Source organism: Sminthopsis crassicaudata, chromosome 2 (genome assembly GCF_048593235.1).
Source record: "Sminthopsis crassicaudata isolate SCR6 chromosome 2, ASM4859323v1, whole genome shotgun sequence".
NCBI lineage: Eukaryota > Metazoa > Chordata > Mammalia > Dasyuromorphia > Dasyuridae > Sminthopsis > Sminthopsis crassicaudata.
Window position 1 is genome coordinate 634,915,973 of NC_133618.1, and position 25,834 is coordinate 634,941,806.

At 42.1% G+C, this 25,834-nt stretch overlaps 1 protein-coding gene across 2 annotated transcripts; it reads right to left on the bottom strand.

The window, feature by feature from the left end:
- Nucleotides 1–5,560: 5,560 nt before the first annotated feature.
- Nucleotides 5,561–25,585, bottom strand: VPS26A (VPS26 retromer complex component A). Of its 2 annotated transcripts, none has more exons than XM_074296565.1 (9): nt 25,381–25,585; nt 19,304–19,453; nt 15,882–15,957; nt 14,564–14,720; nt 13,172–13,336; nt 12,086–12,192; nt 11,113–11,181; nt 9,958–10,100; nt 5,561–7,199 (listed from the first exon to the last, which is right to left on the bottom strand). In XM_074296565.1, exons 1-9 carry the CDS (start codon nt 25,381–25,383, stop codon nt 7,086–7,088), a joined length of 984 nt encoding a protein of 327 aa, XP_074152666.1. In that variant the 5' UTR covers nt 25,384–25,585; the 3' UTR covers nt 5,561–7,085. The 2 variants fall into 2 exon arrangements, with proteins under 2 accessions (XP_074152666.1, XP_074152665.1); XM_074296564.1 differs by having other exon boundaries at nt 25,205–25,393.
- Between the last annotated feature and the right edge of the window lie 249 nt (nt 25,586–25,834).

The following is a 25,834-nucleotide window of genomic DNA, read 5'->3' on the forward strand; positions in this document are numbered from 1 at the left end:
TTCACTTCCCAGTGTTCCTTCTCTGGGTGTAGTTATTTCTGTCCATCATTGATCAACTGGAAGTGAGTTGTATCTTCTTTATGTTGAAGATATCCACTTCCATCAGAATATATCTTCATACAACATTGAAGTGTACAGTGATCGTCTGGTTCTGCTCATTTCACTCGGCATCAGTTGATGTAAGTCTCTCCAAGCCTCTCTGTATTCCTCCTGTTGGTCATTTCTTACAGAGCAATAATATTCCATAACCTTCATATACCACAATTTACCCAACCATTCTCCAACTGATGGACATCCATTCATCTTCCAGCTTCTAGCAACTACAAAAAGGGCTGCCACAAGCATTTTGGCACATACTGGTCCCTTTCCCCTCCTCAGTATTTCTTTGGGATATAAGCCCAATAACAGCACTGCTGGGTCAAAGGGTATGCACAGTTTGACAACTTTTTGGGCATAATTCCAGATTGCTCTCCAGAATGGCTGGATTCTTTCACAACTCCACCAACAATGCATCAGTGTCCCAGTTTTCCCACAGCCCCTCCAACATTCATCGTTATTTGTTCCTGTCATCTTAGCCAATCTGACAGGTGTGTAGTGGTATCTCAGAGAACAACATGCAAATATGAATATGTACCATGAGATAAATTGAGGGAAATGGTAAATTTCAGAGGTTAGTGAACCTCTGAATGGGTATCTGCCCAGTTCGTGCCTCTGATTTCTTCTCCAGCCTTCTCATAGCTCCGAGGCATTTGCCTGACATTCCCTTTCTCAGAAACCATCACTGGTTTCATACTGGGGCGGCGGAGTGCCCACAGATGGGGCATCAGGCTGGAGTCAAGAAGAACTGAGTTCAAATCCCACCTGTGTGACCCTGGGCAAGTAACTTACCCATTTGCCTTTTATCTGTAAAATGGGGATAATAATAGCATCTACCTTAAGGAACCTGGGGCCACTCATGCTTCAGGCAGGAAGTCAGAAGTAGGGTGATAAGGTGAAGGCAGAATGAGAGGGAAATGGCAGGGACCTTGTAAAAGGGCTCTTTCATAGAATTTACCAGGAAGACGCAAGAGTGACCTGCCATTTTGAGTTCTGGACACCACGGTCTCATATTTATTGTGAATATATATTGACCATTATAATACACGAGGAGCAAAATAAAATTTGAACCTGGAGCCTCCGATTCCAATCTGGTGCTCCTCCCACTAACAAAGCTGTCTCCTTTTCAAGGAATCCTGAGAATCACTCTAGCTCTCATTGATTGGACAACAATAGATCCCAGGCCAAGCCCCAATTAGTCATTAGTGCTGAAATCCTCCCTTCCAAGAATTTTTTTTTGTTTGTTTGTTTTTGTGGACAGGTAAAAGAAGCCATTCCTTGTCTCAATTGCATAATCTTAATCAAAGATCCTAATCTGACAGTGAACAGCTGGATGGATGTCAAGATGGGAAAGGCTAGGGGAAGGAAGATGGATAGATGAGACAAAGGAATTGACCAATTGCTGACTTCTTTATGAGGACAGAAAAGGGTCAAGATGCCCCAGAGTTTGGAACCTGAGAGAGTGCTGGTGCTGTCTGGAGACCATTTGGGTTGTAGTGGTTGATAAGTCATTATAAAGCACTTGTGAATGAGTATTCATAGCAAAATCAGATGACCCTAAGCCACGTAGATTTTTATCTAGTGAACTGCAGAGAGGATGGCTTGCTGCCCCTGCAAGTCAGGAGATATGAGTTCAAGCCTTCACTAATTTTACCAGGTATGTGACCTTAAGCACATGGGCAAGCTGCCATCTTCTGAACCCAAGTTTCTTCCTCTGTGGAATGAGGATGTTACTATTCACAGGACCTACCTTCACCAGGAAGGCAGCATAGAAAAACACAGGATTACTGTGAGGAAGATACCTTGTGAGCCTCAAAGCTCTGTATAAATGTTAGGGAGGTCAAAATTAAAAAGCATCATAGAACTCATATTTCCACAATCACACACGAATAATCATCTTCTTAATTAGCTCATTAGTGCTATATGTAGATTTCATGGAAAATGAGTGGATGCCCATAAGTTGGAGAATGGCAGAATAAGTTATGGTATATGAATTTATAGAATATTATTGTTCTATAAGAAACAATCAGCAGGAAGAGACTTTCGTGAACTGATGCTAAATGAAGTGAGCAGAACCAGGAGATCATTGTACATGGCAACAAGATTAAATGATGATCAATTCTGAAGAACGTAGTTCTTTTCAAGAATGAGATGATTCAGGCCAGTTCCAATGGTTTTATGATGAAGAGAGCCATCTGCATCCACAGAAAGGACTGGGGAAACTGAGTGTGGATCACAATATAGCATTTTCATTTCTTTTGTTGTTTGCTTGAATTTTATTTTCTTTCTCATTTTCCCTTCTGGTCAGATTTTTCTTGTGTAGCAAAATAATTGTATAAATATATATGCATATATTCAATTTTATACATTTTTTTACCATGTTTAACATATATTGGATTACTTGCCATCTGGGTAGGGAAAGGGGGGGAAATAGGAACACAAGGTTTTTGCAAGGGTCAATGTTGAAAAATTATCCTTGCATATGTTTTGAAAATAAAAAGCTTTAATTAAAATATATATTTAAGAAAATGAGTTCAGTATGGACCCCTTCCCTTTACAAGTCAACATAAAATCGCCAATCTTCTCCCCAATTTTTTCTTTGCCAGAAATCAGTTTAACAGCCATTCTAGCCCAGTGTTTTATTAAATTAATAAAATTTTTTCATCCCTTGTGTATAATCCTAAGAGTTTTTTAAAAGCTCATTAGTATGTGGGTTCAAGTGATAGTGAAACTGAGAGCAACCTCAAGAATCCCTGATTTTGTTTGCATCTTAGAGAGTCTCTTGGCCTTTCTTCAGGAGTGGCTGTGGTCAAAATCACTCAACCTGTGCTGAGCCTTGTTGATAAGTCTCTCCAAACTTGGCCAGACTGTGTAGGTCAGAACCTTGAAGGCTGGTCCCCTCACCTCTATGCTCAAAGGTGAGGATGGGCCACAAAATGGGCCCATTGCTTTACAAAAACATTTCTCCCCCCCCCGACTTTTTTTTTTTTTGTACTTTTAAAATATTTTTATTGTTAAAGCTTATTTTCAAAATATATGCCTAATTTTTAACATTCACCCTTGCAAAACCTTGTGTTCCAAATTTTTCCCTTTTCCTTCTCTTCACCTTCTCCCCTACACCGAAAGCAATCTAATATATGTTAAACATGTGAAATTCTTCTATACATATTTCTACAATTATCATGCTGTACAAGAAAAATCAGATTAAAAAGGGGAAAAAATGAGGAAGAAAATAAAATGCAAACAACAAAAGTGAAAATGCTATTGGTGACCCATATTCAATTCCCCCAGACCTCTCTCTCGATATAGATGATGCTCTTCATCACAAGACCATTGGAATTGTTGGAATGAGCCACATCCATCAGAATTGATCATTGTATAGTCTTCTTGTTGCTTTGTATAATGATCTCCTGTTTCTGCTCATTTCATTCAGTTTCAGTTCCTGTAAGTCTCTCCAAGTCTCTCTGAAATCATCCTGCTGGTCGTTTCTTACAGAACAGTAATATTCCATAATATCCATACACCACAACTTATTTAGCCATTCTCCAACTGATGGGCATCTACTCAGTTTCCAGTTTCTTGCCACTACAAAAAGGGCTGCCACAAACATTTTTGCACATGTGAGTCCCTTTCACTCCTTTAAGATTTCTTTGGAATATAAGCCCAGTTGAATATAAACCCCATTGCTGGGTCAAAGGGTATACACAGTTTGATAGCCCTGTGGGCATAGTTCCATATTGCTCTCCATAATGGTTAGACCAGTTCACAACTCCACTAACAATGTATCAGTGTCCCAGTTTTCCCACATCCCCTCCAACATTTGTCATTCTTTTCCTGTCATCTTAGGCAATTTGTGAGGTGTATAGTAGTATATGAGTTGTCTTAATTTGCATTTCTCTTCCAGTAGTGATTTAGAGCACCTTTTCATATGACTAGAAATGGTTTCAAGTTTTTCATCTGAAAATTTTCTATTCATATCTTTTGACAATTGGAGAATGACTTGAATTCTTATAAATTTGTGTGAATTTATATATTTTAGAAATGAGGCTTTTATCAGAATCCTTGAATGTAAAAATGTTTCCCCAGTTTATTGCTTCCCTTCTAATCTTGTCTGCATTGGTTTTGTTTGTGCAAAAACTTTTTAACTTAATATAATCAAAACTATCTATTTTGTGATTAATAATGATCTCTAGTTCTTGTTTTATTTATTTTTTTTCTTGAGGCTGGGGTTAAGTGACTTGCCCAGGGTCACACAACTAGGAAGTGTTAAGTGTCTGAGACCAGATTTGAACTCAGGTCCTCCTGAATTCAAGGCTGGTGCTCTATCCACTGCACCACCTAGCTGCCCCCTCTAGTTCTTCTTTGGCCACAAATTCCTTTCTTCTCTGTAATGGGCCAAAACTCTAGAGAAATATACTTGAGGCAAGGATTCTTAGTGGAATTGATGAGACAATGGTTATCTAGTTTAGCATGGTGATTAACAGTTCTCTAAGTTCAGTATGATTGATTTAATCTTACAACAAATAGTTCCCTAGTGATGATTGGCTTATACTCGGTATGAAGAATTTAATTGTAAGAGTACATAAACTGGAGATAAACTCTCAGCCAGAGAAGACTTGACCAGCCTCATGGTAGCTCTCCTGCCTTCATTACTTCTCCACTAAGAACAAGGACTGGGGTGGTCCCAAGATCCTCCAGAGAGCTAGCCCGAACATTACACGTCTCCACAGATCTGAAAGGCAAACTATCCTACGTTCTTCTAATTTCCTTATAACATCACTCTATGTCCAAATCATCAAGCCATTTCGATTTTATCTTGGTATACACGTTAGGTGTGGGTCATACTAGTTTCCAATTTTCCCAGCAATTTTTGAATATGAATAGCAAGTTCTTATCCCAAAACCTGAGGTCTTTAGGGTTTGTCAAACACTATTTTACTATAGTCACTTTTATGTTTTATAAACCTAACCTATTCCACTCTACTATTATTTCCTTACTTTTTGCTGAGGCAATTGGGATTGTGACCTGCCCAGGGTCACACAAGGAGGAATTGTGAAGTGTCTAGAGGCCAGATCTGAACTGTGGTTCTCCCAACTTCAGGGCTGGTACTCTATCCATTGCACCATCTAGCTGCCCCATTGATTATTATTTCTTAACCAATAACAAACACTTTTGATGACTACTGCTTTATAATTTTTATTATAAAATTATAACATAGTTTTAGATGTGATACAATTAGGTCACCTTCATTTGCATTTTTCATTAATTCCCTTGAAATTCTTGATCTTTTGTTCTTCCAGATGAACTTCGTTTTTTCTAGCCATCACAGACATTTCAATAAAATTACTCACTGTCCCAGAAAGGGGTCAAGTCGGGCGATCTGAGCAGCATGACATTCAGAGCTCCCATCTGAGACACAGTACTGACCAAGCCCCCCAACAGCTAACAAAGGAGACCAGGCTTCTTGAGAATACAGCTATTTTTAATCATTCAAATAGCAGCTCAATATCAGTTTCAAATTCTTTATTATACATGGTTGCACAATTTGAGGCTGGTTAAATACAATCAGTTTTCAAAATCTTTTCAAACAGTCTCTAGATTATTACATGCAAGTGACCATGAAAATATTTGGCATTTTAATTTTTTTTTTTTTTAATTTCTGAACAGGCACTTACATGAGGAAAAAAAAAATCCATCTGTTTCCACCCCCAGACATCTACATTTAAAAAGAGATGTTTCTGGAGCATAGGAACCCAGAGAGCATCTTCTGCAGTAAGAGAAGGTGGTCAAAGTGACACCGGAGGAAAGCAGTTCTCAGACAGCACGACCAGGGACTGCATTTGGTCCACTGACAAGGCTAGCACTGGCATTTGTCAAAAGTCTCGGGTGGTCCGTGACCCTTAAGTGCAGGTGGCTTCTGTGGCTCAAACAAGAGCAGCGCCTCCGCCACGCGGATACATCATGGATGCGTCAGAAACCGAACCCAGTCCCCAAGTGCGCAACCTTAGAGAGTCTTGGAACCAAGGAGGACTCAAAATTCAACATGAAACAAAATTAAGACACGGACACTTTATGTGTTTCCTAGAGAGGTTAGTCAGCTTGTAAAATCTGAGTTTTGACTGGCTAAAGCTGCAGCTTAACAGAAGGATGTTTAACCAGATACAGATTAGAGACGATACAAAGCTCACCCACCCCAACAATTGGGAAGTTTGGAAATTAGCATTCTCTGCACAGCCAAATTTTCCCTAAAACTTAAAATAAAATAAAATGCCTTAAAGAATTGGGGGGGGGGGGGGAGAAAGAGGGGGAAGAAAGAGAAATCATATGAAAATTAGAAAATTTAAAATACAAACAAAACACACTGCAGAAAAACTACTGTGGGGCCGATGCAAGAGTTGAACAGACTAATGGCAAAAAAGAAAATTCTGGGAATAAGATGGCAATCACCCCATCCTGTTACAGATCTCTCTAACGGGAAAGGTTGTAAGGAAGTGAGCAGAACGCCCTGGGGCTGGCAGTCTCAGGACTGAACAAAGGTCCCCAGGGGAAAGCTGCACCCTGGGCAGCCCCCAAAGCCTCTCAGCCACTCAGTCTCCCTCACCATCTGCCCATCCTGAGTTCTGCAGAGAATGAGAGGGAACCAATGACATGTAGATGGGCAGGAAGATTCCTAATCTAGCCTAGAAAAAGAAAATTACCAAATGCCAGCCTACACATGGACATTCTTAATGTTTAAGCTTACACATATCTGAGTGCATGTGATCAAATCAAAGTATGAAGTTAAAAAAAAGACACACGGCAGCTCGAGGAAGTTCCAGTGTTTCAGAGAAAGCACTTTGTTTTTAACGATGTACACCTTGGAGACCGGTTAGTAGTGCCACAGAAGAGGGGAGCAGGGTCGGAGGGAGGGGCCTTCAGCCTTGTCCTGTGCAGGCTGCCACCGCTGGAGCCCACCAGCCTCCCCTGCCAACCCTTTTCTCCTCTTCCCTTCACATTTCCGGCTGCTCAGCAGACGCCTGTGGCTCCGGAGGCTCAAAGCGCTGGTGAAAGTTTGTCCTCGGCTTCCTCAGCTTCTCGGGAGCTTTCCTCCATAAGATGATCTCCTGGTCAAAAAGAGACAGAACAGCACAACACCAGCATAAGAACTCTGTGGGGGCGACTTTCTACCTGAATCATCAAGCATTTATGAAGCACCTACTGTGTGCCAGGAGCTGTCCAGAGAGACAAAGACCAGAACAAAACGGTCCTTCCTCTGCAGGAGCTGACACTCAAGGAAGCAGAGAGGACTGAGAGCCATGGAGAGCATAAATACCATAGAATAAATCTGGGGGAGGGAAAGGGAGGCTGGAAAGGTCAAAGTGAGTAATAGGGGATCCTAGAGGGAGGGAAGAGACATGGAGCTGGGGATGGTGTGGTTGGGTCCGTGCCAAAAGGAAATCTCTGGCAGCTGTGAGAAGGGCCTGGCATGAGAAGAGGCGACCAAGGCCTGAGGCATACCAGCGAATGGTGGTCATATGGAAGAGTTTGGGTGAAAGATGTTGCCAGAGAAATGAAAGATTTGTTGACTGACCATATGACTGAGGAAGAGTAAAAAACAAGGATAACAACTAGGTGACGGCTTAGCCTGGGAAATGGAAAGAATGATGCGTCTGAGGGAAAATAAAGAACTCTGTCCCGGACATTGCGAATATAGGACATCTACAGGCCATCCAGTTGGAAGTGTCCAAAGGGCAGTTCAGGAATGAGAAGTCAGGGGTGGAAAAACAAATCTGAGAGCCAGTCACCTGCAGAAAGATGATAATGAAACCCAAGGGGCTGGTGAGAGCCTGAGAAGATGAGATGGTCAAGAGAAGGATTTTTTTTTATTTAAAGATGGGAAGATGGAGAGACTTACAGGAACTGATGTTGAGTGAAATGAGCAGGACCAGGAGAGCATTATATACAACAATACAGTATGATGATCAACTCTGACGGGCGTGGCCCTCTTCAACAATGAGATGAACCAAATCACTTCCAATAGAGCAATAATGAATTGAATCAGCCACACCCAGTGAAAGAACTCTGGGAGATAACTATGAACCACTACTTAGAATTCTCAATCCTTCTATTTTTGTCCACCTGCATTTTGGATTTCCTTTACAGGCTAATTGTACACTTATTTCAAATTCCGATTCTTCTTGTGCAGCAAAATAACTGTTTGGACATGTATGCATATATTGTATTTAACTTATACTTTAACATATTTAACCTGTATTGGTCTATTTGCCATCTGGGGGAGGGGGTGGAGGGAAGGAGGGGAAAAGTTGGAACAAAAGGTTTTGCAATTGTCAATGCTGAAAAATTACCCATGCATATATCTTGTAAATAAAAAGCTACAATAAAAATAAATAAATAAATGTGGGAAGATTCAAGTCAAAAAGGAAAGAAGCTATTGGTAGGGAAAGTCTGAAAATTAGCTGAAGGGGGGAGCTCATTGAGAAGACAATTGCCAGAGATGAAAGGGGATCTCATCTTCAACACCAAGTCTACCATTAGCTTAAACTAACTTTAGTGACATAAAATCATCAAGAATCAGTTTTTAAAACAATATGTCCATTACGGCCCCCTTTATCCAGCCCCTACCTGCCTTTTTAGCATTATCTCTTATCGCTCCTCTACACTTAACCTTCCAATTTAGCCAATTTGGTTTACTTGCTGTCCTGGATATTACCCAGACTTTCTGACCTCTTTCCTTACCTCAATCTTCTCTATCAGGGAATGAAACCCTACCTCATCCATAAAACCTCACATATTAGATGCTAGACTGTGCTGATTTCCCCTGCTCTGAACTCTTAAATTATTGATTTACACTTAGAACCATGTAAATGGTTGTTAAACAAGTTACAACTCCCTGAGGGTTGGCCTTCAAAGCCAGCACAGGGACTCACTCCAAGAATACTGCCATTATACAAACATTTTTGGAGCTGTGGCTTTATTAGAACTGATTTTAGGTTGAAAGCCACCCACAAGAACCAATTTTGCTACTTTATGTTTAGATTTTGGCATCTTGACTAGTCAGATTACGCTACAGTTGACAAAACTTTCTTGACTGACTGACTCAGCCTTTTCTCCGAGTCCAATCCATTCCTCAAAAAATGGAAATGTGTTAGTGTCGAGACTATTCATGCTCTAAAGGCAATTCCCAAATTGAGGCCTCAAAGACTTTTTGAGCCAGCAAAGCTTCACACCTAGGTTGCTGGCTAAAAGCATCCTCACATCACAAGGGCCTTGAGGCCTCTAATTCTTTTGGTAACCGTCCTCCCAAATTCTCTGGCATTCTTGGAAGCCAGCATTCACCTGTCATATACTCGTCTCACTCTTCTCCTTTGCTGTACGTTCAGCCCCTTTCCTTGCCCATATTAGATGATTAATAAATACTTGTTCATTTTGTCTTCATAAAAGGCTACAAACAAGCCTCCTACACCTCATGTGAAGTAATTTTCACTATTAAAAATCTGAAGAAAGCCTATTTAGGGTTCAGACTAAAAATATACTCCTATGAAATTAGCCATTTTAGGGCTGAAATAAAAGCCCAGCCATCAAGACTGTGCTCTACTCTGGGCTGAAAAATACATCTGATGGACATATGTCCACCACCATATGCAGCTACACACATTCAACAGTTTCATTTATACTCTGAAAATATAGTCCCGGATTTAAGTGGCAGCATCTGAGTAAAAATCTGTTGAATGGATGGATAAACCTGCACTTCTTTGAATGAAATGAACATGGCATATTGCAGCCCCACCCCCACCCCCTGGGTGTTATGTTCACTTTACCCATCACCCGTCCCTCTGAAGTGGCCAAGTGAAGACATCTTACCTGCTGTTTGAAGTACCGTCTGTCTTCCTCATCCACAAGAACCAGGTTCAAAAAATAGCGTACTGAGAATTTTTTGTTCACATCTCTCATTGTTGGAGTTGGGTCATATCCCGCTAGAAAGAGTCTTATGGGAATTGATTCACCTTAAGAAAAAGATAATAATGTCACGTCATAAAGCCACATGTCACCCAGGACTAGTACCTCCCATAGTACTAATACCAGATGAAACACATGTTCAGGCTGAGACTGTTCCTATTAATTAAATTTACTTTAAACAGGAGGACCAAAATGCTGTATGCACTCTGTGCTGGTTGAGGTTCCAATGACCCTTATAATGATCCAGGAGAGCAGGGCAGCCAGCTGCTCACTTCTAGGAGGGGCTGTCATCCAGACTCCTGGCACTATGTCAAAAGCATGTCAGGTCCCTACTTTATTCCCACACTGGTGCCCAAGATAAAGGAGAAAATGCTTCCTCCACATGTCACATGCTGCTCCAGCCCAGCTCCCCCGCACTCATGTCCTAATGTCCTCCTTGAGCAGCTCCCACTTCTAGATGCCAGCCTCCCTGCAGGGAGAGGGAAGCTTGGCCATCACCAGTAGTGGATTCTCAGCTTGACTGACGCAGTTGGGGAAGTCCATTACAGTGACCCAGACAGCCCATCACGACCTAGCACTGCAGCAGGCTGAGGGAGGGAATCCTGGTATCATGGCTGACCAACCAAGCACAGAAAAGAAACTCCCTTCCTAAGAAGGCCCATTTCTCCCTGCCCTAAGTCCTAGAGCTTGCTCCTGATAACTCTTGGCACCTGGGACCAGAGCTGACTGGGACGCCTGCAGACTTGTCTGATCATTTTAGGCTGCTCAAGGAACCCTCAGAAAAGGGAGTTCAAGGATATCAAGTAATTCTCTAGCCCTCAAATGTCCATCATAATGCCTAGCACACAGCCACCTGAGCAAGACCGGTGAGCAGAGTGCCAGCCCTCATCTTTAGTATCTTATGAATAGGAAGGGGATCCAATCCAGGACTGGCTCTCAGTCGACTAAGAAGATCACTTCAAAATCCAGGTCTGAAGTAGAAGCTAAAATCATAATAAAATCATTACCCTTCCTCATTTGTAGCCAAAAGAAAAATGAAGAGAAAGTGAAGCAAGTTACCTTTGACTGGTGCCCCATCCATGATCTCATACTTGGCAATCGTTTCCGTTTCGGTGGTGGTGCTGGGCCCTGGTCACACAATTGTAACAGCATTAATTTGAACATCTCCAAGACATACATCCCGCCTCCTGCCTCACACTTTCCAACTGTTTTTATTAATCTAGACAAGTCAGCACTCTCATTTTAAGAGGGACCAGCCTTTCTTGGACAATAACCATATGTGGCCTGCAATTAATCTGCTAATGAGATCATTTGTGTTTTGCTCCAAAAGTCAATACATCTTTCCTTCCTACATTAACTATTAACATTTCTTATCATTATGCAAGCAATCATGTAAGAAATGATAAGAACCATTCTAAAATTTTCCTTCTACACACAAATCCTCAGATTTTCATCTACTCTGGCAGAGGAAAATTGTCTCACTGCAATCTGAACACTTGGTTCCCTCTGATTTATGCCAAGCTCTCCATCTCATTTTCCTAACTGTCCAAAAAATAAGTCTCTGAACTCTGACATTACACTATAAGGACCAAGACTTAGAAAACTAGAGATGGGCACCTAGGAGCATAAAATTCAACTTAAATGTTTGACTTTAAATCACAACTTTTTCAAGGCAGGTTCCATCTGCTTAAAATGAGAACAAGAGACCAACAAGATACTGGAATTATAACTACTGCTCTTAAAGTGTGACAGGGTTACCTCCCATTCTTTTTCAGGAGGAGGATAGCAAACCAGAGAGAAGAAAAACTACAAAGAACTTTATAGCAAATTAAAAGTATAAGGATGACTTAGCTTACGGTCAGCGGTAGAAGTGGGAGGGTCTCTAAACAGAAAAGCCTACCTGAGTGAGGTCCTTCTATTTTAAACTTTGGGCTACCTTTGTTAAGACGGTAAATGAACCATACTAAGAAATGTGCATTGTACGCTAATCAAATCTAGCAGGACACTTAACTGATGAGTGTTTTTAACTTACCAATTCCTGTGATTTCCTTCTTTATCAGCTGTAATTCCATATGCTGAATTTTTATTCTTACTAATAAGAAATAAATTTTTCCAACAATCACATCCTTTAAATGATACCTTTAGGGGGGAAAGGATATATTTTTATCATTAAGACAAATAGTTAAGTATTAACAATCTTTTTCTATGGTATACGTTTATCATTCTAAGGAAAAACGTTATCACATTTTGTCTTGACAAATTCAAGCCTGGAAATTTCAGTCTTTTTCAGTCTACAGCAAATAAAATTATGTAGCCATACATTAAAACAGATAATACTTCATACATAAAGCAACCAGGAGAGAACATTTCATTTCATCTCCAAGAAGACAATGCTAAGTGGTCACTTTCTGATATTTTATCACAAAGCTGCTTTAATGGAAGGCAGCATACTGCCACATTCAGGACGATGGACTTAAAGAGTCAGAAAAACGTAGTTCAAAACCCACCAAGCTGGCCCTGCTGGCTGGCTGTGTGACTCTGGACAAGTCACCCCATCTTTGTGCTCCATTTCTCTCATCTATAAGGTGCAGGGTAGCCTCAATTTTCCAGACCTAAATCTATACTCAAATGATTTTTACGTCAGAGAACTTAGTAACTTAAATATATATCCAAGGAAGGCAGATGATTCCTCTTTCTGGAGTGTTTATTTAGTAATTAATAAAGCACCATATTGGGGATTGCCCAGCTGTTGAATCTACTGGTTTTGGGGTTTTTTGGCGAAAACAATTTAGGATCAAAAACTCAGCTCCACTGGGCCTTTTTCTTTTTATTACTATTCTTTCATTATTATTTTTCCTCCAAGGAATTCCAATATTCCAGGACTTTCATGATTGGACTAAAACATCTCTGCATAAAAAGGAGCATCAGGCAAAACACTTTAAAATCAGGGCTCCAAGCCTCCTCTGTACTATTTCTAGACATTAACATTTTTATACCACCAGAGTCTGACTAATTTCCTAGTAGCTCCCAATCCTTTATTTCATCCTTTGATAACTGAAATGTACCCCAAAAAGTCATGAATTCTGTGGCAGCCTACTTTTGGGGAAGAGACACTCACTTGGATTTATTATATTCAAACTCTATGTGTAGACAGTCTTCGATGCCCACCTCCATCTTGATGGAGTTGTTGACGTCTGGGTAGGTGGCCAGCTGGTGAACAATAAGATCATACTCTTTTACCAAGTCTGACAGTCGTCTGACTATTGTCACTTTAAGAAAATACCTATAAAGTAAATGGGGAGATGAGTTAACATTTCCCAGGAGTCATTTTAATATTCTGAATCAAGAAAACCACTGACGGGAGTTCAACCTTTATGCCCAACTCTTGCCAGAATTATTTTAGGCTTAAGAGAATTTCTAACTTGAGAATTTATGCAAAATAATGTGTTAATGGTTCCAAAAACTGAGTTATAGCACCCTCTCTGTAGCCTATCCAGATCTTCCCTTAACTCAGGTTTCTAACATTTTGGATGAACCTGAGGAAGGAAAAATTGTGAATAAAAAAGGGAAAATGTTTAAAATTTAAATCAGAAACAAAATTGGGAAGCTAAAGCCAAAACGGTCACACAAAAGATGAGTGATTTTTCATTTTATGGGGGAAGAACAACATAAAGGAAAAAAACTGGACAAGTTATCAGACAATATGAAACACCAAACCCTATCACCAGCCATATCAGAAACATTTGTGAAACAGAAGGTAATGTAAGAATTTAGCAATTCCTGGGCTCCCACCTCCAGATTAGGATGCCAAAAGCGTGGCAGCTCCTCTCTGTGACGTGGTTCTTGGAGATCTAGGAAGTACCTCCCCACATCTCCAATTTCTTCTCTAAACCTCTCTGGACTGCACAAGTTCTTGGAAAAACAAATTCCCTAAGTTACTTTAAGCACAGCCCAATAGAAAAAGGGCTGGTCTTGGTCGTCAGAAAGTCTGGTTTGAATCCTGTGACTTTAGCCACACTGCTGTGCTTCTGTGGATCCCAGTTTTCTCCTCTGTTAAGACAAAGAGGCTGGACTAGATGACCTTCTGTGGTCTACATCGGCTCTGAATCAATGCTCTCCTGGGAGCTAACTCACTACGTAATGCAATACAGTGTCTGAAAGGTCCTAAGACTTCCTTCCTCATGCTCCAAGGATGACAACTCAATCCAAACTGTCACCTTCCCAACCAGAGAGCTGAACTATAATTCGAGGTACTGGGTTTGTGATTCTGAAAGCTTTCAGGGTAGAACAAGTTCCTCCTTCCTTTGAGCTGTATTAGCTGGGGTCTTGTCTACAGCATGTTCTATCAGTATACCAAAACTGTTTGACTACAGCAGAAAAAGAAAGACGTGTAAAAGACAGGCTTTGGATAACTTCCTGGTTTTGATTTTTTTTTTTTTTTTTTTTTTAAATTAATGGGAGCTCAGGTTTAAGATCTCGCCCAGTCCCAGGCGTGCAGTGACATCCATACCTCAATCGGACATTGGCACCAATGTAGGATTCATATGGCTTTTCAACCTGCATAAATTCAAAGTCATAACTTCTGCTTTGTGTCAATTCTCCAGGTAAGGCCAATTCTTTCACTAGGTTTACAAATTCATGGGTATTACTCTTGTCATTGAAGAGTTCTAAGAAATTAAGAAAAAAAAGAAAGCGACCACATTATTTTAAACACCAACTTCATAAAGATTACAAGTGTTACCTCTAATCAGTCTGCTGGGCTTTTCCCCACTTTAACAAAAATATGAATCAAATTCCTCACTATAATAATTGCCTAACAACAAAAAATATCTTATTCATATTGCACAAATTTTAGTGACCAACACTATGTAAAAATGCCTCCAGGGATCTCATATTGTGATAATGTGAAAAAATTACCAGTAGTTATCTGAAGTTATCCTTTCAGGTCAAAAATGGCATTCCTCAAGAAGTCAGATAACCTTGATAAATCTATTGCATATTCAATACCACAAACAAGGTGCCACAGAGGTCAGGAATATAATTTTTCTCTTCTAGTTAAAAACACCAAACAGGGAGGAAAATAATCTCTAATTTTTATTCTTAAGAACTAACAGCATAAAAGGTCCATTAAAACTTAAAAGTATGAGGGGCTTTATCAAGTCAAATGTCACAACATGATGCCAGTGGGATCTGGGTGTGAATAGGGCTACTAGTGAGGTGACAGCTGCTACCACCAGCATCAATTCAAAGATTCGCTACTGCAGTAAATAAGAAATTTGGAAGGGAAAACAGGTAGATACATTTTCAAAATATAAACGTTTAGATACTATTTTAGGACCCAGCTTTTAAGAAATTTGGCCCATGTCAAAAAAAAAAAACAAAAAAAACAAAAAAAAAACTCTTCTTTTGAAACTTGCCTATTCAATTTTGTGTTGCTAGGTGAAACCGGGGAAATCTGAGTTCCAGGAAAACATGAGGTGATGAGCCCAAACAACACGGGGAGCAAATATAAGGGGAGGCTGTTGCAAAGTTTTAGTAAACTACTTACTGTCCCACTTTCAAGGCTGGTGGTGAAAACACCTTGTTTCATTTTCAGTAACAAAAACCAAAAATTAATCTCCAAGTCTAAGACCAGGATTAGAAAGATTTGTTCTTCTTAAAATGATATTTAGCACATTTACAAACTGTATCTTTTCTCCACAACATCAATTCTCATTCCACTGAGAGAAGCATGAAATCGGTCACTTAAAATTCCAACATAAACCTTCCTCTCACTCTTGAATGACCAAAAACAAAACAAAAACAAAAGATAATGTTTTAAAACTCACCAATTTGGCCTACAAATTCAATTCTAATTCCTTGGTGTTCTAGCCTCTTTCCAGGTTGTTTAAAGGCTAGGTTTACCTGCCAAGACATAATGTTTTAATAAATGTTAAGGGAATGCCATCACAACCAGCTTTTTCCAGGGCAAGAACATACTCTTTTCCATTTCTTATAATACCAAATTCAATTCTGAGTCTGCAGCAGACTTTGTACCTATTCATAATATATAACTTTTCAGAAATATCCAACTTGCCTTTTTATCACCAACATCTTCCTCCTTCCTTCTAGTCTCAGGGAAAAGGGGAGATGAGGCCCTTAGTCTTTGGGCAAATGAAGTAATTAAGCACTTCTTTGTAAAAGGTTTCTACCTATCTATGTGGAGTGGGGGATGGAGGGGGGGAAATAATAGTGTCACCATAGGGTATCAGCAATTCAGTGGGGGTTTTTTTGCCCTTAGGGTGAATTTGCCACATTAGATCAATATATAAAAAAATACATTCACTGCTCTAACAAATCAGGAAAAGAGCTCATCGTTCAGTACACTATTCATGAAACTTGTCATACAGAATATGGGATTTAAAGTTCCAAGGAACCTCAAAGGTCATCTCGTGCAGGGAAAACAAGGGCCCAGAGGGAACCAGACCTGCCAAGGTCATGCATGAAAAATGGCGAAGCCAGTATCTGATCCCAGGATCCAGTGCTCTCTAAGGTATATACAATCCCTGGGATTTATGCAGGGAGAAAGGTCCCTCTGGAAAGTAATGTAGGACAACAACACAGTACCAAATTCTATAGAGGATATCACCTCCCTTCTTCCTGTTCAATAGATTCCGGTGGTTCCTAATTACCCTCCAAGATCAAAGATGAAATCCTATGGCTGGTGTTCCCAATCTGGCCCCCACCTCTGCACTCCTATACCTCCTCTTCAGTACAGCACCCCTGGCCTTCCCCATACCCGACTCTGCCTCCCAGTTCAGAGCACTTTCACTGGCTCTCCCCACATCTACAACACTTTCTCCCTCCTCATTTCTGCTTCTGGCTCCTTTCAGGCCTATTTTCCTAGTCCTCATATTCAGCTTGTATGTACATGGCCATATGTATCTTGTCTCTCTCATTAGACTATAAGCTCCTCGAGAGCAGGGATTATCTTGTACTTTTCTTTCATTGCCTCCCCAGAACTCAGCACAGTGCCTGGCACCTAGCAGGCCCTTAATAAATGCTTGCTGACTAATGCTTCAGGATCTCCAAAGTAAACCTCAAATCATTACCCAAAAAGCACTAACCCTGATCATCCTAACAAAGGACGCAATAAGATTGCTCCTCGCTTTGGTGAAGAGCTAAACTCACTCGTCATTAACTGCCCATCCTTTCATCTAGGACTTATTCCTCTGGGCCACTCGAAAGATTTAGACAAAATAGGAACCATCTTCAGAAGGAAAAAACTCCCTCATGCCACATGAAGACACACTTCACAGTTCAATGAACTAAAAAAACCTAGATGGTTTTCCTCATACCACTCCCTGAAAAGCAGCCAAGACTACCCAAGACATGGTAGAAGGGAAGCCGAGCACACTCACTCCCCTGCCAGGGGCTTTGAACTGGTCCAGCCATTCTTAAAAACCCCTGGGAACCCAGCAAGTGCCACTAAACTCTTCACTCCTGGTCCCTCCCTGGCACATCCCCACCCCCCTGCCCATTTTAGAATATTTTTCTTCCAAATGCATGCAAAAACTATTTTTAACATTTCATTTTTTTCAAATTCTCTCCCTCCTTTTCCTTTCCTCTCCCTGAGGCTGTAAGCAATCTGACACAAGGTTATACATGTGCAATCATGCAAAACATACTTCCATATTATTTAGTATTCACACCCTTTGACAACAGGTCCCACTCCTGGGTCTGATACGTGCCAAGATACATGTAGCAGTGAGGTACCAAAGAACTCAAAACAAACGTGTGTCCATCTACTGGGAAAGAGCACAAATGATGGGAAGGCAATGGAACAGAGTATTAGTGGTACAGTCAGAAATGAGCAATCCTAGAAATAAGGAGAAACATGGGAAGAGATGTATGGACTGATACAGAGTGAAGACAGTAGATCCTAAAGAACAGCTCCGCCTATAACAATGGAAATGAAAAGATCACTAAACAAAGGAAGTTGCATTCTGAGTCAGTTAAAAACCTAATGGTCCCGGAGAACAGATAATAGAAGGAGAAAAGGCTCTGAGACTGTAGCCGTTGCTTGAACACCTTTGTTTCAAGGGAGGAGTAGAGATAGATGGTATTTAGAGATGACAATGAGAAAAAAAGAAAGGGCATCAAAGCAAACAATTTTAAAATAAAACATATTGGAAGCAGTTAGGAACCTGACAAGAATTATTATCATAAAAGATTCTGTATGAACACAAGTGAGAAGAGAAAACTCACACTCTAAAAATATTTGTTCAACCCACTGAAAATCCAACCTTCCTTGCGCCCCCTCCACAAAGCTCACTCCAGCATCCCCTGAAGAGAAGATGGACGGCCAGACACCTGGTGTCTTAGGTGGAGTCCTTCCCTGGGCCTCGGTTTTCTCATTTGCAAAATGAGAATGACTACGCAGTTGTCTGCATTTGGGGCCTTCTCTGGGCTGGCCTGAACCCGGCCGCCTCTTCCAGTCAGAGAGATGCTCCCGGATGTTGGGCCTCCAGGAGTGGACTTCAGTGGCCTTGGCTTGCCTCCCAACAACATGATCTAGTCCCCACCCTCTGACTTTGCTGCTTGCTCTTCTGCAGGTCCCCCAATTACTTATATGGGGCTGTGGGTGGGACTGGTAGAAAAGATCTTGAGGATCACTGAGCCAGTTCTGGCACTTGGTCATGTATATACTGACCATCCCTCACCCGTCACCCCAAATTAGAAGTGACCCTGATTCTGAACAGTAAGATAACTACAGAAGGCAGGAAGGGAACAAAAGGAATGCCGGCCAAGCCTTGATATAAAGACAGAGAAAAGGAAGCACCAAGAGAAATAATGCAGAGAGCAACATCACATGGAGTAACCCAAATCTTGTGGAAATAAGGCTTGATGGACCAGGCTGGGAAGTCAGAGGACTCAAGTTCAAATCCTGATTCAGTAGCTTGTAGAACATTGAGAAAGAACCTTAAGAATACCTAAGAACCTAAGAATAAAGGCCTCAGTTTCTACCCCTGTAAAATAAGAATACTAGATAACCTTTAATGTCCTTTTCCTATGAACCCCTTCACCTATTTTACTCTGAAAAATTTAACCAAAAAAGGGTAAAATTTGTGCTTAAAAATAAAAAGGCTTCAAACGCACTTCAAAATTCCACTATTTTAAAATCTCTTACAGTCAACATGGAACTATAAATGCTAATATCCCACTTCTACCAGATGGTGAGTAGAATTCTGGTCCCATCCCAAGGATTTACCTTTCCGGAAACAGATTCGCCATCATAGAAGAGATAATGCTTTTCTACTTTGCCATCCTCAGTTTTCATCTCCGCCATCTTCCGTGACTCCCCATCGTTAAGGACAACATCGATCTCACAGATGGGACCAAAAAAACCTCCAAGAAAACTCTGAAATGAAAAGAAAATCATCCTAATTACTAACAAACAAACAGTTTTTCTCATTAGCAAAGTTCATAATTCAAACTGGATCAAGTTATCCATCACCCCCGTTTACCACAGAGATTAAGATTTATGTGGATGAGCTTAAAGAATGGTGAGAAATAGAACTAATAAATCTGTAGTTAAATAAAACAAATATGCTGTAACTGAAACTTTTAAATAAAATGTATCTATATGTCAGTCTTTTCTATTGAGGAAATATCAAGAGTTGTATGTTACTATGTAAAGTAAATAAAACTGTATCCTGAGTAAAGTAGGACTAATTCACTTTCATGGGTTACAATTTTAATGCCCATGGACATTTGGGTGTCAAAATACATTGGTGGGAAATGAAAATAACATTCGAGCTATTCATCATTTTTGATTCTTGGTTTTCAATTAAGATTTTAAAACCTTTTGTCTATAGATGTTATTTTTTTTAAAAATTGGTAAAAAATGAAACAAAACAATTTTGTCCCAAAAATAGAAAAATTAATGAACTGTGCATAAAAACAATCATCAAGAGGAATGTTCTTCACAGGAAGCAATAGCAACACAGTGGGAAAAGTCTGGGATTAGGAGACAGGAAATAGCATTCTAGTCCCTGTAACTAGTTATGTGACCCAAAGAAAGTCACCTGTTTCCTCATCTAGAAAACGCTAAAAGGGCCTACCTTTATCTAACCTCATAAAAGACGTGTGAGCAAAGTTTACAGAAAGGTACTCTATATCTAAATAGGTAAGGATCAAAAAGAATAAATGCTAGTTTCACAGCATTATTTCTGCCTACATATTTCATGTACACTGATGACAAGGCTTCCCTATATTTTACAAGATTCCTCAGTCCCAGCTGAAAGCATTATGCCCAAATAATGAGCTAGCTCTATTTTAATGTGGAAACTGGAAGGCCAGTTCTAGGTGCCAAGTTGACAAATTTTCACCAGAATTCTGTGATGCTAGTTAGAACCTTACTAAAATAAATCTACATTACAAGATAACATTTTAAAGTAAAAACCACATGTGAATTTTTGTGAAAATTGTGCTGTTACCCAAGAACTAAAGAAATGAATGTGTTTAACAACTATTAACCAGAAAATATTCAGGAATATAAAGACTATGCCCAGTTTGGGGATGATTAAAAAGTCTTGTCATTTCCTACCTTCAAGGAGCAAACAATCTAAATAGGAAACCAGTTAAAAGACACATAAAAACATAAGGTAACAGCTAAATGTCCCAAGAGTTCTCTCTTTCCATCAGACTGACCAATGAACTTGACAACTTTTTGTTGTGATGAAGTTCAGAGGATCCTATCACAGTTCTAGAGCTGGAAATGACCCCAAGGGTCATAACACCCTCCTGTTTCTGAAGAAAAACAGACCTGGGATGTGTTTACATTTCTTGTCCCAAATCATAAAATGATTAGCTCCCAACCCCAGCCTGACACAACCCAGGTCCCTGCAGCACCTACACACACACACACACACACACACACACACACACACACACACACCCCATTGCGAAGGGCTTGAGCTCTCAAACTCTCTCCAGGGGCATTTTGAAAAGACTTCCAAGATGATGTCTTCCCACAACTTCCAAAATCATATATAGGGATGAGCAATAGCTGGTTTTTGTTTTTACTAATGTTACAAACACATCTTTTCAATAAAAGATATTCCTCTCTTTATAAACTTTTCTTTCAAACCAGCCATAATGAAAACTATTCGTTTACTGACCAAATTAAAACATATCTCAAAGTATTCTTGGTATTTAAAACACTGTAACCTCTACTTTCTAATAATAGCTTGGCTTTGGTTACTACAAGGAAAGCTGAGATTACAATCACCTTTTCTTACATAAACCTAAACTAAATAATTATGAACTGTTTCTCTCTTAAGATTTCTGGTAACATTTGTAGCTGGATATATGATTTCAAAGTTCACTAAGTACTCAATCAGCAAAAGTAAATAAACTAAATTAACATAAACTAGTTATAAATCAAAATGACACTTTAAAAACCTCAAGAACCTGGCCAAATTTCTAATTAGTTAAGATGTTACTGTCAATATACCCCACCTTCACAATGTCCTTTCTGAAGGAATTTTCTCTCACCTCCTCACACATAAAATTGTAGAGCAGTAAAAAGTATGAAAACTGACAATGTCATGAAAATGACCAGAACCTTTGCCCAGGGTTGCACCTATGCCAGGGCCTGCAAGAATACATATTTTCTTGTATGTAGAATTTTCTCCATACTCTAAAATTCAGCATCTGCAAAATATTCTTATTTGCATGTTCGTTCCAATTCCAAAACCCGGTGTCTACTGGCAGGCCGCAGGATTTAGTCTTGTTCAAAGAAATTGTCTGTTTCTGAGGCCACATCCAGGAGGACAGAAGGTACTGAAGACTTAAGCGTTAGGATCCTTTCATATCTCTTAACTGTGTGATCCTGAGCAAGGAACTTAATTGCTTAGTTTGCTCATCTAAAAAGGACGTATCCTACTTAATCATAGCTTAGTTGTTAAGTAGCACTGCAAACCTTAAATTTAAAACAGTCTTGAAGCACTGATGCCTTCTCTTGAAACCAGCTTTCCCCACTCCAAGTCACTAGCTTTTCACACATGCAGCTGTGTGACCCTGGGCAAATCACAAAGAGCTTGTAAGAGAGACATTAAGAGAAAAAAAGAAGCTAACTAAAATCTACATCATTTCAAAGCTCAGTTATCATTTCTGCTTCTTACCCCATAATAGAGGGGGAACCCCAAAGAGCTCCAGTTGCAAGAAAAAATTCCTGATCTAAAGAATCTTTTCATCAAGCTTTTCCTAGAACTCCTTTCGAGATGCACCTCTCCAAAAATAGAATCATGGGCTTCAGAGCTGGAAGGAACCTTAAAGTTCATTCTGTCTAACTCCAATCAGAGCCAATGGAGGGCCTGATTAAATTTTCCTGTGAAAGACTAATTTTGGTAGACAGATGAAAAACCAATTCATCTCTCCAGAGATGTAAACAGGCTGTAAGAGAACGGATAAACAAAATGATCTGTGCTGGTAAGGAATTGAGGAAGGAAACTAAGTGGAAATTGTGTTTGCTAAATGGGCTCAGATGCCTCCATGCAGACCGATTAGAGGCTAATAGACAATTGCTGAAATTACAGAAGGCTATTTTTGAGATCCTATTTGAAGCTCAAAGAAACTACACAAAGGCCCCAGACGATGCCAGCTCTTTCCAAGTAAGTACTGGTCCTAAGCAAGCTTGTCAGTAGCAGAGGAGGCGGCTTTCAGAAGCAAGACCAGACTTGAAGACAGAGTAACTCAGAGAGCAGATAAAACATGAGCAGAGACAGGAAAGTGTGGTGAGCCAATAAAGTTCTAAATAAATGTAAAGTATTATTAAATAGAGTACCTGGAGAGGAGCCACTTTTACAAGTCTCTTCCAAACGACACCCAAATCAATGACTGACTCACTCATGAAGCTCATTCTGAACCCCACTATCCCACACAATTTTGCAGACACCATCCCAGGCTCAACTTAAGCTTTCTGAATTGGTGAGTCCTCAGAACTCCATCCAACGCAGCATGAACAGATTAGGAAAACTCTCAAAAGCCACAGAGTAGACTGAATTTACTTAGTAAAACAAAAGGGCTGAACTTAAAATTTTCAAAATTTAAAAGTTTCGAAGGTTAGTTTTTAAAAGCAAGCTATATGAAGGGCTTTGAAGAGAAGGAAAACTGGGCCAAAGAGAAACATTCTAGGACTGAATGGATGAAAATAAAGTCCACAAGGAAAGGTAGTGACCTCCCCCTGCAGACACACAGAGACCAGGAGATTCAGGAAATGGTAAGCTTAACACCGCACTGAGACTTCTGGGATGTCCTAGTCACTGTTAGAACCATCCTGCCAAAGCTCAAGGACAAATAGTAAGTAATCCAATCGTTCCTTCAGGGAATGTACCTTCTTAAAGGGTCAGATGTGTGTGAGAGAATGTTTTGTATAAAACAACATTGTATAGAAACAAGATTATTAGGTGAGGTTTTTTTTTTTTTTTTTTTTTTTTTTTTAACTAAGACTTATAGGCATTACCTTTCTATCATTTTCAATATGTAAAAGGGAATAAGCACATCCCCTTGTTCAGTCGTGTCCAGCCCCATTAGGGTTTCTTGGCAAAGAGCTTGGAGAGGCTGGCATTTCCTCCTCCAGAAGAAGAAAACTGAGGCACCCGGAGTTAAGGGGCTGCTCAGGGCCACACAGCTAGTGGGTGTCGGGCCTGATCAGCACTCAGCTCTGACTCCTTGCTCTATCCACTGAGCCACCAACTGCCCATAAAGCTTTGTATCTGATAAGCCAAAAAACCCTACCACCGTTAGTTCTTCTATTTAAAGGGATATTCCAAAAAGATCCCAACCTTCCACGGAAACGTTTCCCAATCCCCCTTTCTCGGAGGGTCCTTCCTTCTGCTGATAGTTTCCGGCAGAAATCTGTCTAGTTTGTAGCACACGCTGTCTCCCCACTGAACCGTAAGCTCCCTGAGAGCAGGGGTCTTGTACTTTGCCTCCCTAGAACTCAGCCCGGGGGCTGACAAGTACTAGATATTTTCTGTTTACAGGATGAAAAGGTGAGGGAGAACTCTGAAAACACAACACAGCAATTTAAGGAAAAGGGGGGGGGGGGCAGCCCAGAGGTAGGCGAGCTCGGGGAAGCCAAGGAGGCGGCCTTGGGTTCAAATCCCACCTCCGAGTACCTTGGGAAGTCATCTAACACCCACATTTCAGTCTGAGATTAGTGAAACAATTACGTTATCTTAGCTTTAACAGAAAAATTCAAGCCGTCACTTCGCGGACGTAGGCACTTCTCCGCAGGCTGTTTTGAAGTCCTCGGGGGCATCCCGGCAGCCTTTCTGCTGCCCATGCACACAGATAGCAAGCGCTTGGATAGGACAGCCCCGCCTCGGAGCAGAGCCACCCCCAGGAAGCTTTCTCGGGAAGCGCCCCGGTCTTTGGAGCCATTTCCTCCTCTCACTCAGCTCACACAAGTGGGCCGGGGAGGTGTTAGCAACGCGCCCGGCCCTCGGGTTCGGCTTCGATTTTTAGCCTATGTCCCCGCTTCGCTGTCAGAGGCCCGGCCAGCCGTCGCACCCGCTGCCTGCGGGACGTCTCCCTGCCCGTCTCGGGCCTCGCTTCAGTGCCTGGAGGGCGCCCCCTCCTCACCTTCGCCTCTTTTTAAACCCTAGTTTCTTTCAAAGCTCAAGCAACGCCTCCAGCCCAGGACTTTCTCGCTGCTTTCCCGCAGCGGCCGGACCTTCCTCAGACACCTGGGGCCGGCTGCCGCACTGTTACACGCCCGGGCGTCCCAAAGGTCCGGGGCAGCTCCCACGTGCACGCGGGCATTTCGGTCCCCGGGGTTAAAGCGGCGCCAGGCACTGGGCAGGTGCCGGGCTCCTCCCTAGCGCTTCAGCCCAGGATCCCGGGATGCGCCCTGCCCGCGACCTCGGGCTCCTCCCCGTCCAGCCTGCTCGACGACCCCCAGAATCCTTCAGGACCAAGGTCCGAGCACCCCGCAGGGAGGACTCCAAGGTCCCATCCCCATGCAGGAAGCACCCATTAGGCGCCTCCGGAGTGCTCGCGGTCCCGGGTCTCCTCGCCCGATCCGCCCGCGCGTCCCCGTCCCTACACTAAGGAGGCACCACCGGGGCACTCCCGGAGGGCTCCCTCCCTGCCCCGGGGCTACCTTGGGGGGGGCGGCGGCCAGGAGGGCCCGCAGGGGCGGGGAGCCCGCCGGCAGCCAGGGGGCCCAGAAGCGGCCCGGGAAGGGCAGCGGAGGCCCGGCCATGGGCAGTTCCGCCGCGGGCTAAGCTGCGGCCGTTGGTCCCGCGCGCCCCGCGCCCGGCGGCGACGTTCACTCACCATGGTCAACCCCGCCACCGCTCCGCACGCGCGCCCCGCACGGAAACCGCGAGCCCCGGCTCCCTCCGCCCAGCGGCGCCCCCGTCATGTGACCGCCGGCCGCCCCCGCCAACACGTGACCCCTCCGGAGCAGGCTGCGCGGGGGCGGAGTCCTTGGCCACGCCTCCCACGGCTGGGGGGCGGAGCCGGAGCCGGGGCCAGGACTGACGTCCGCAGGAACAGGGGCGGAGCCACGGCTGGCAAACGCAGGGCCGTGGGCGAGGCCGCGGCTGACGTCCGCAGGGCCAGAGGCGGGGTTAGACTTGATGTCCGCAGGGCCGGGGGCGGGGCCGCGCCTGGCGTAGGCCCTCCTCCCTCCAGCCCCGCCCTGGGGAAATGTGGCTTCCTCCTCCCTAACCCTGCCCCACCCTGGGGAGAAAGTTGATGCCCCTCCCCGCCTCCCCTAGTAGGCCTC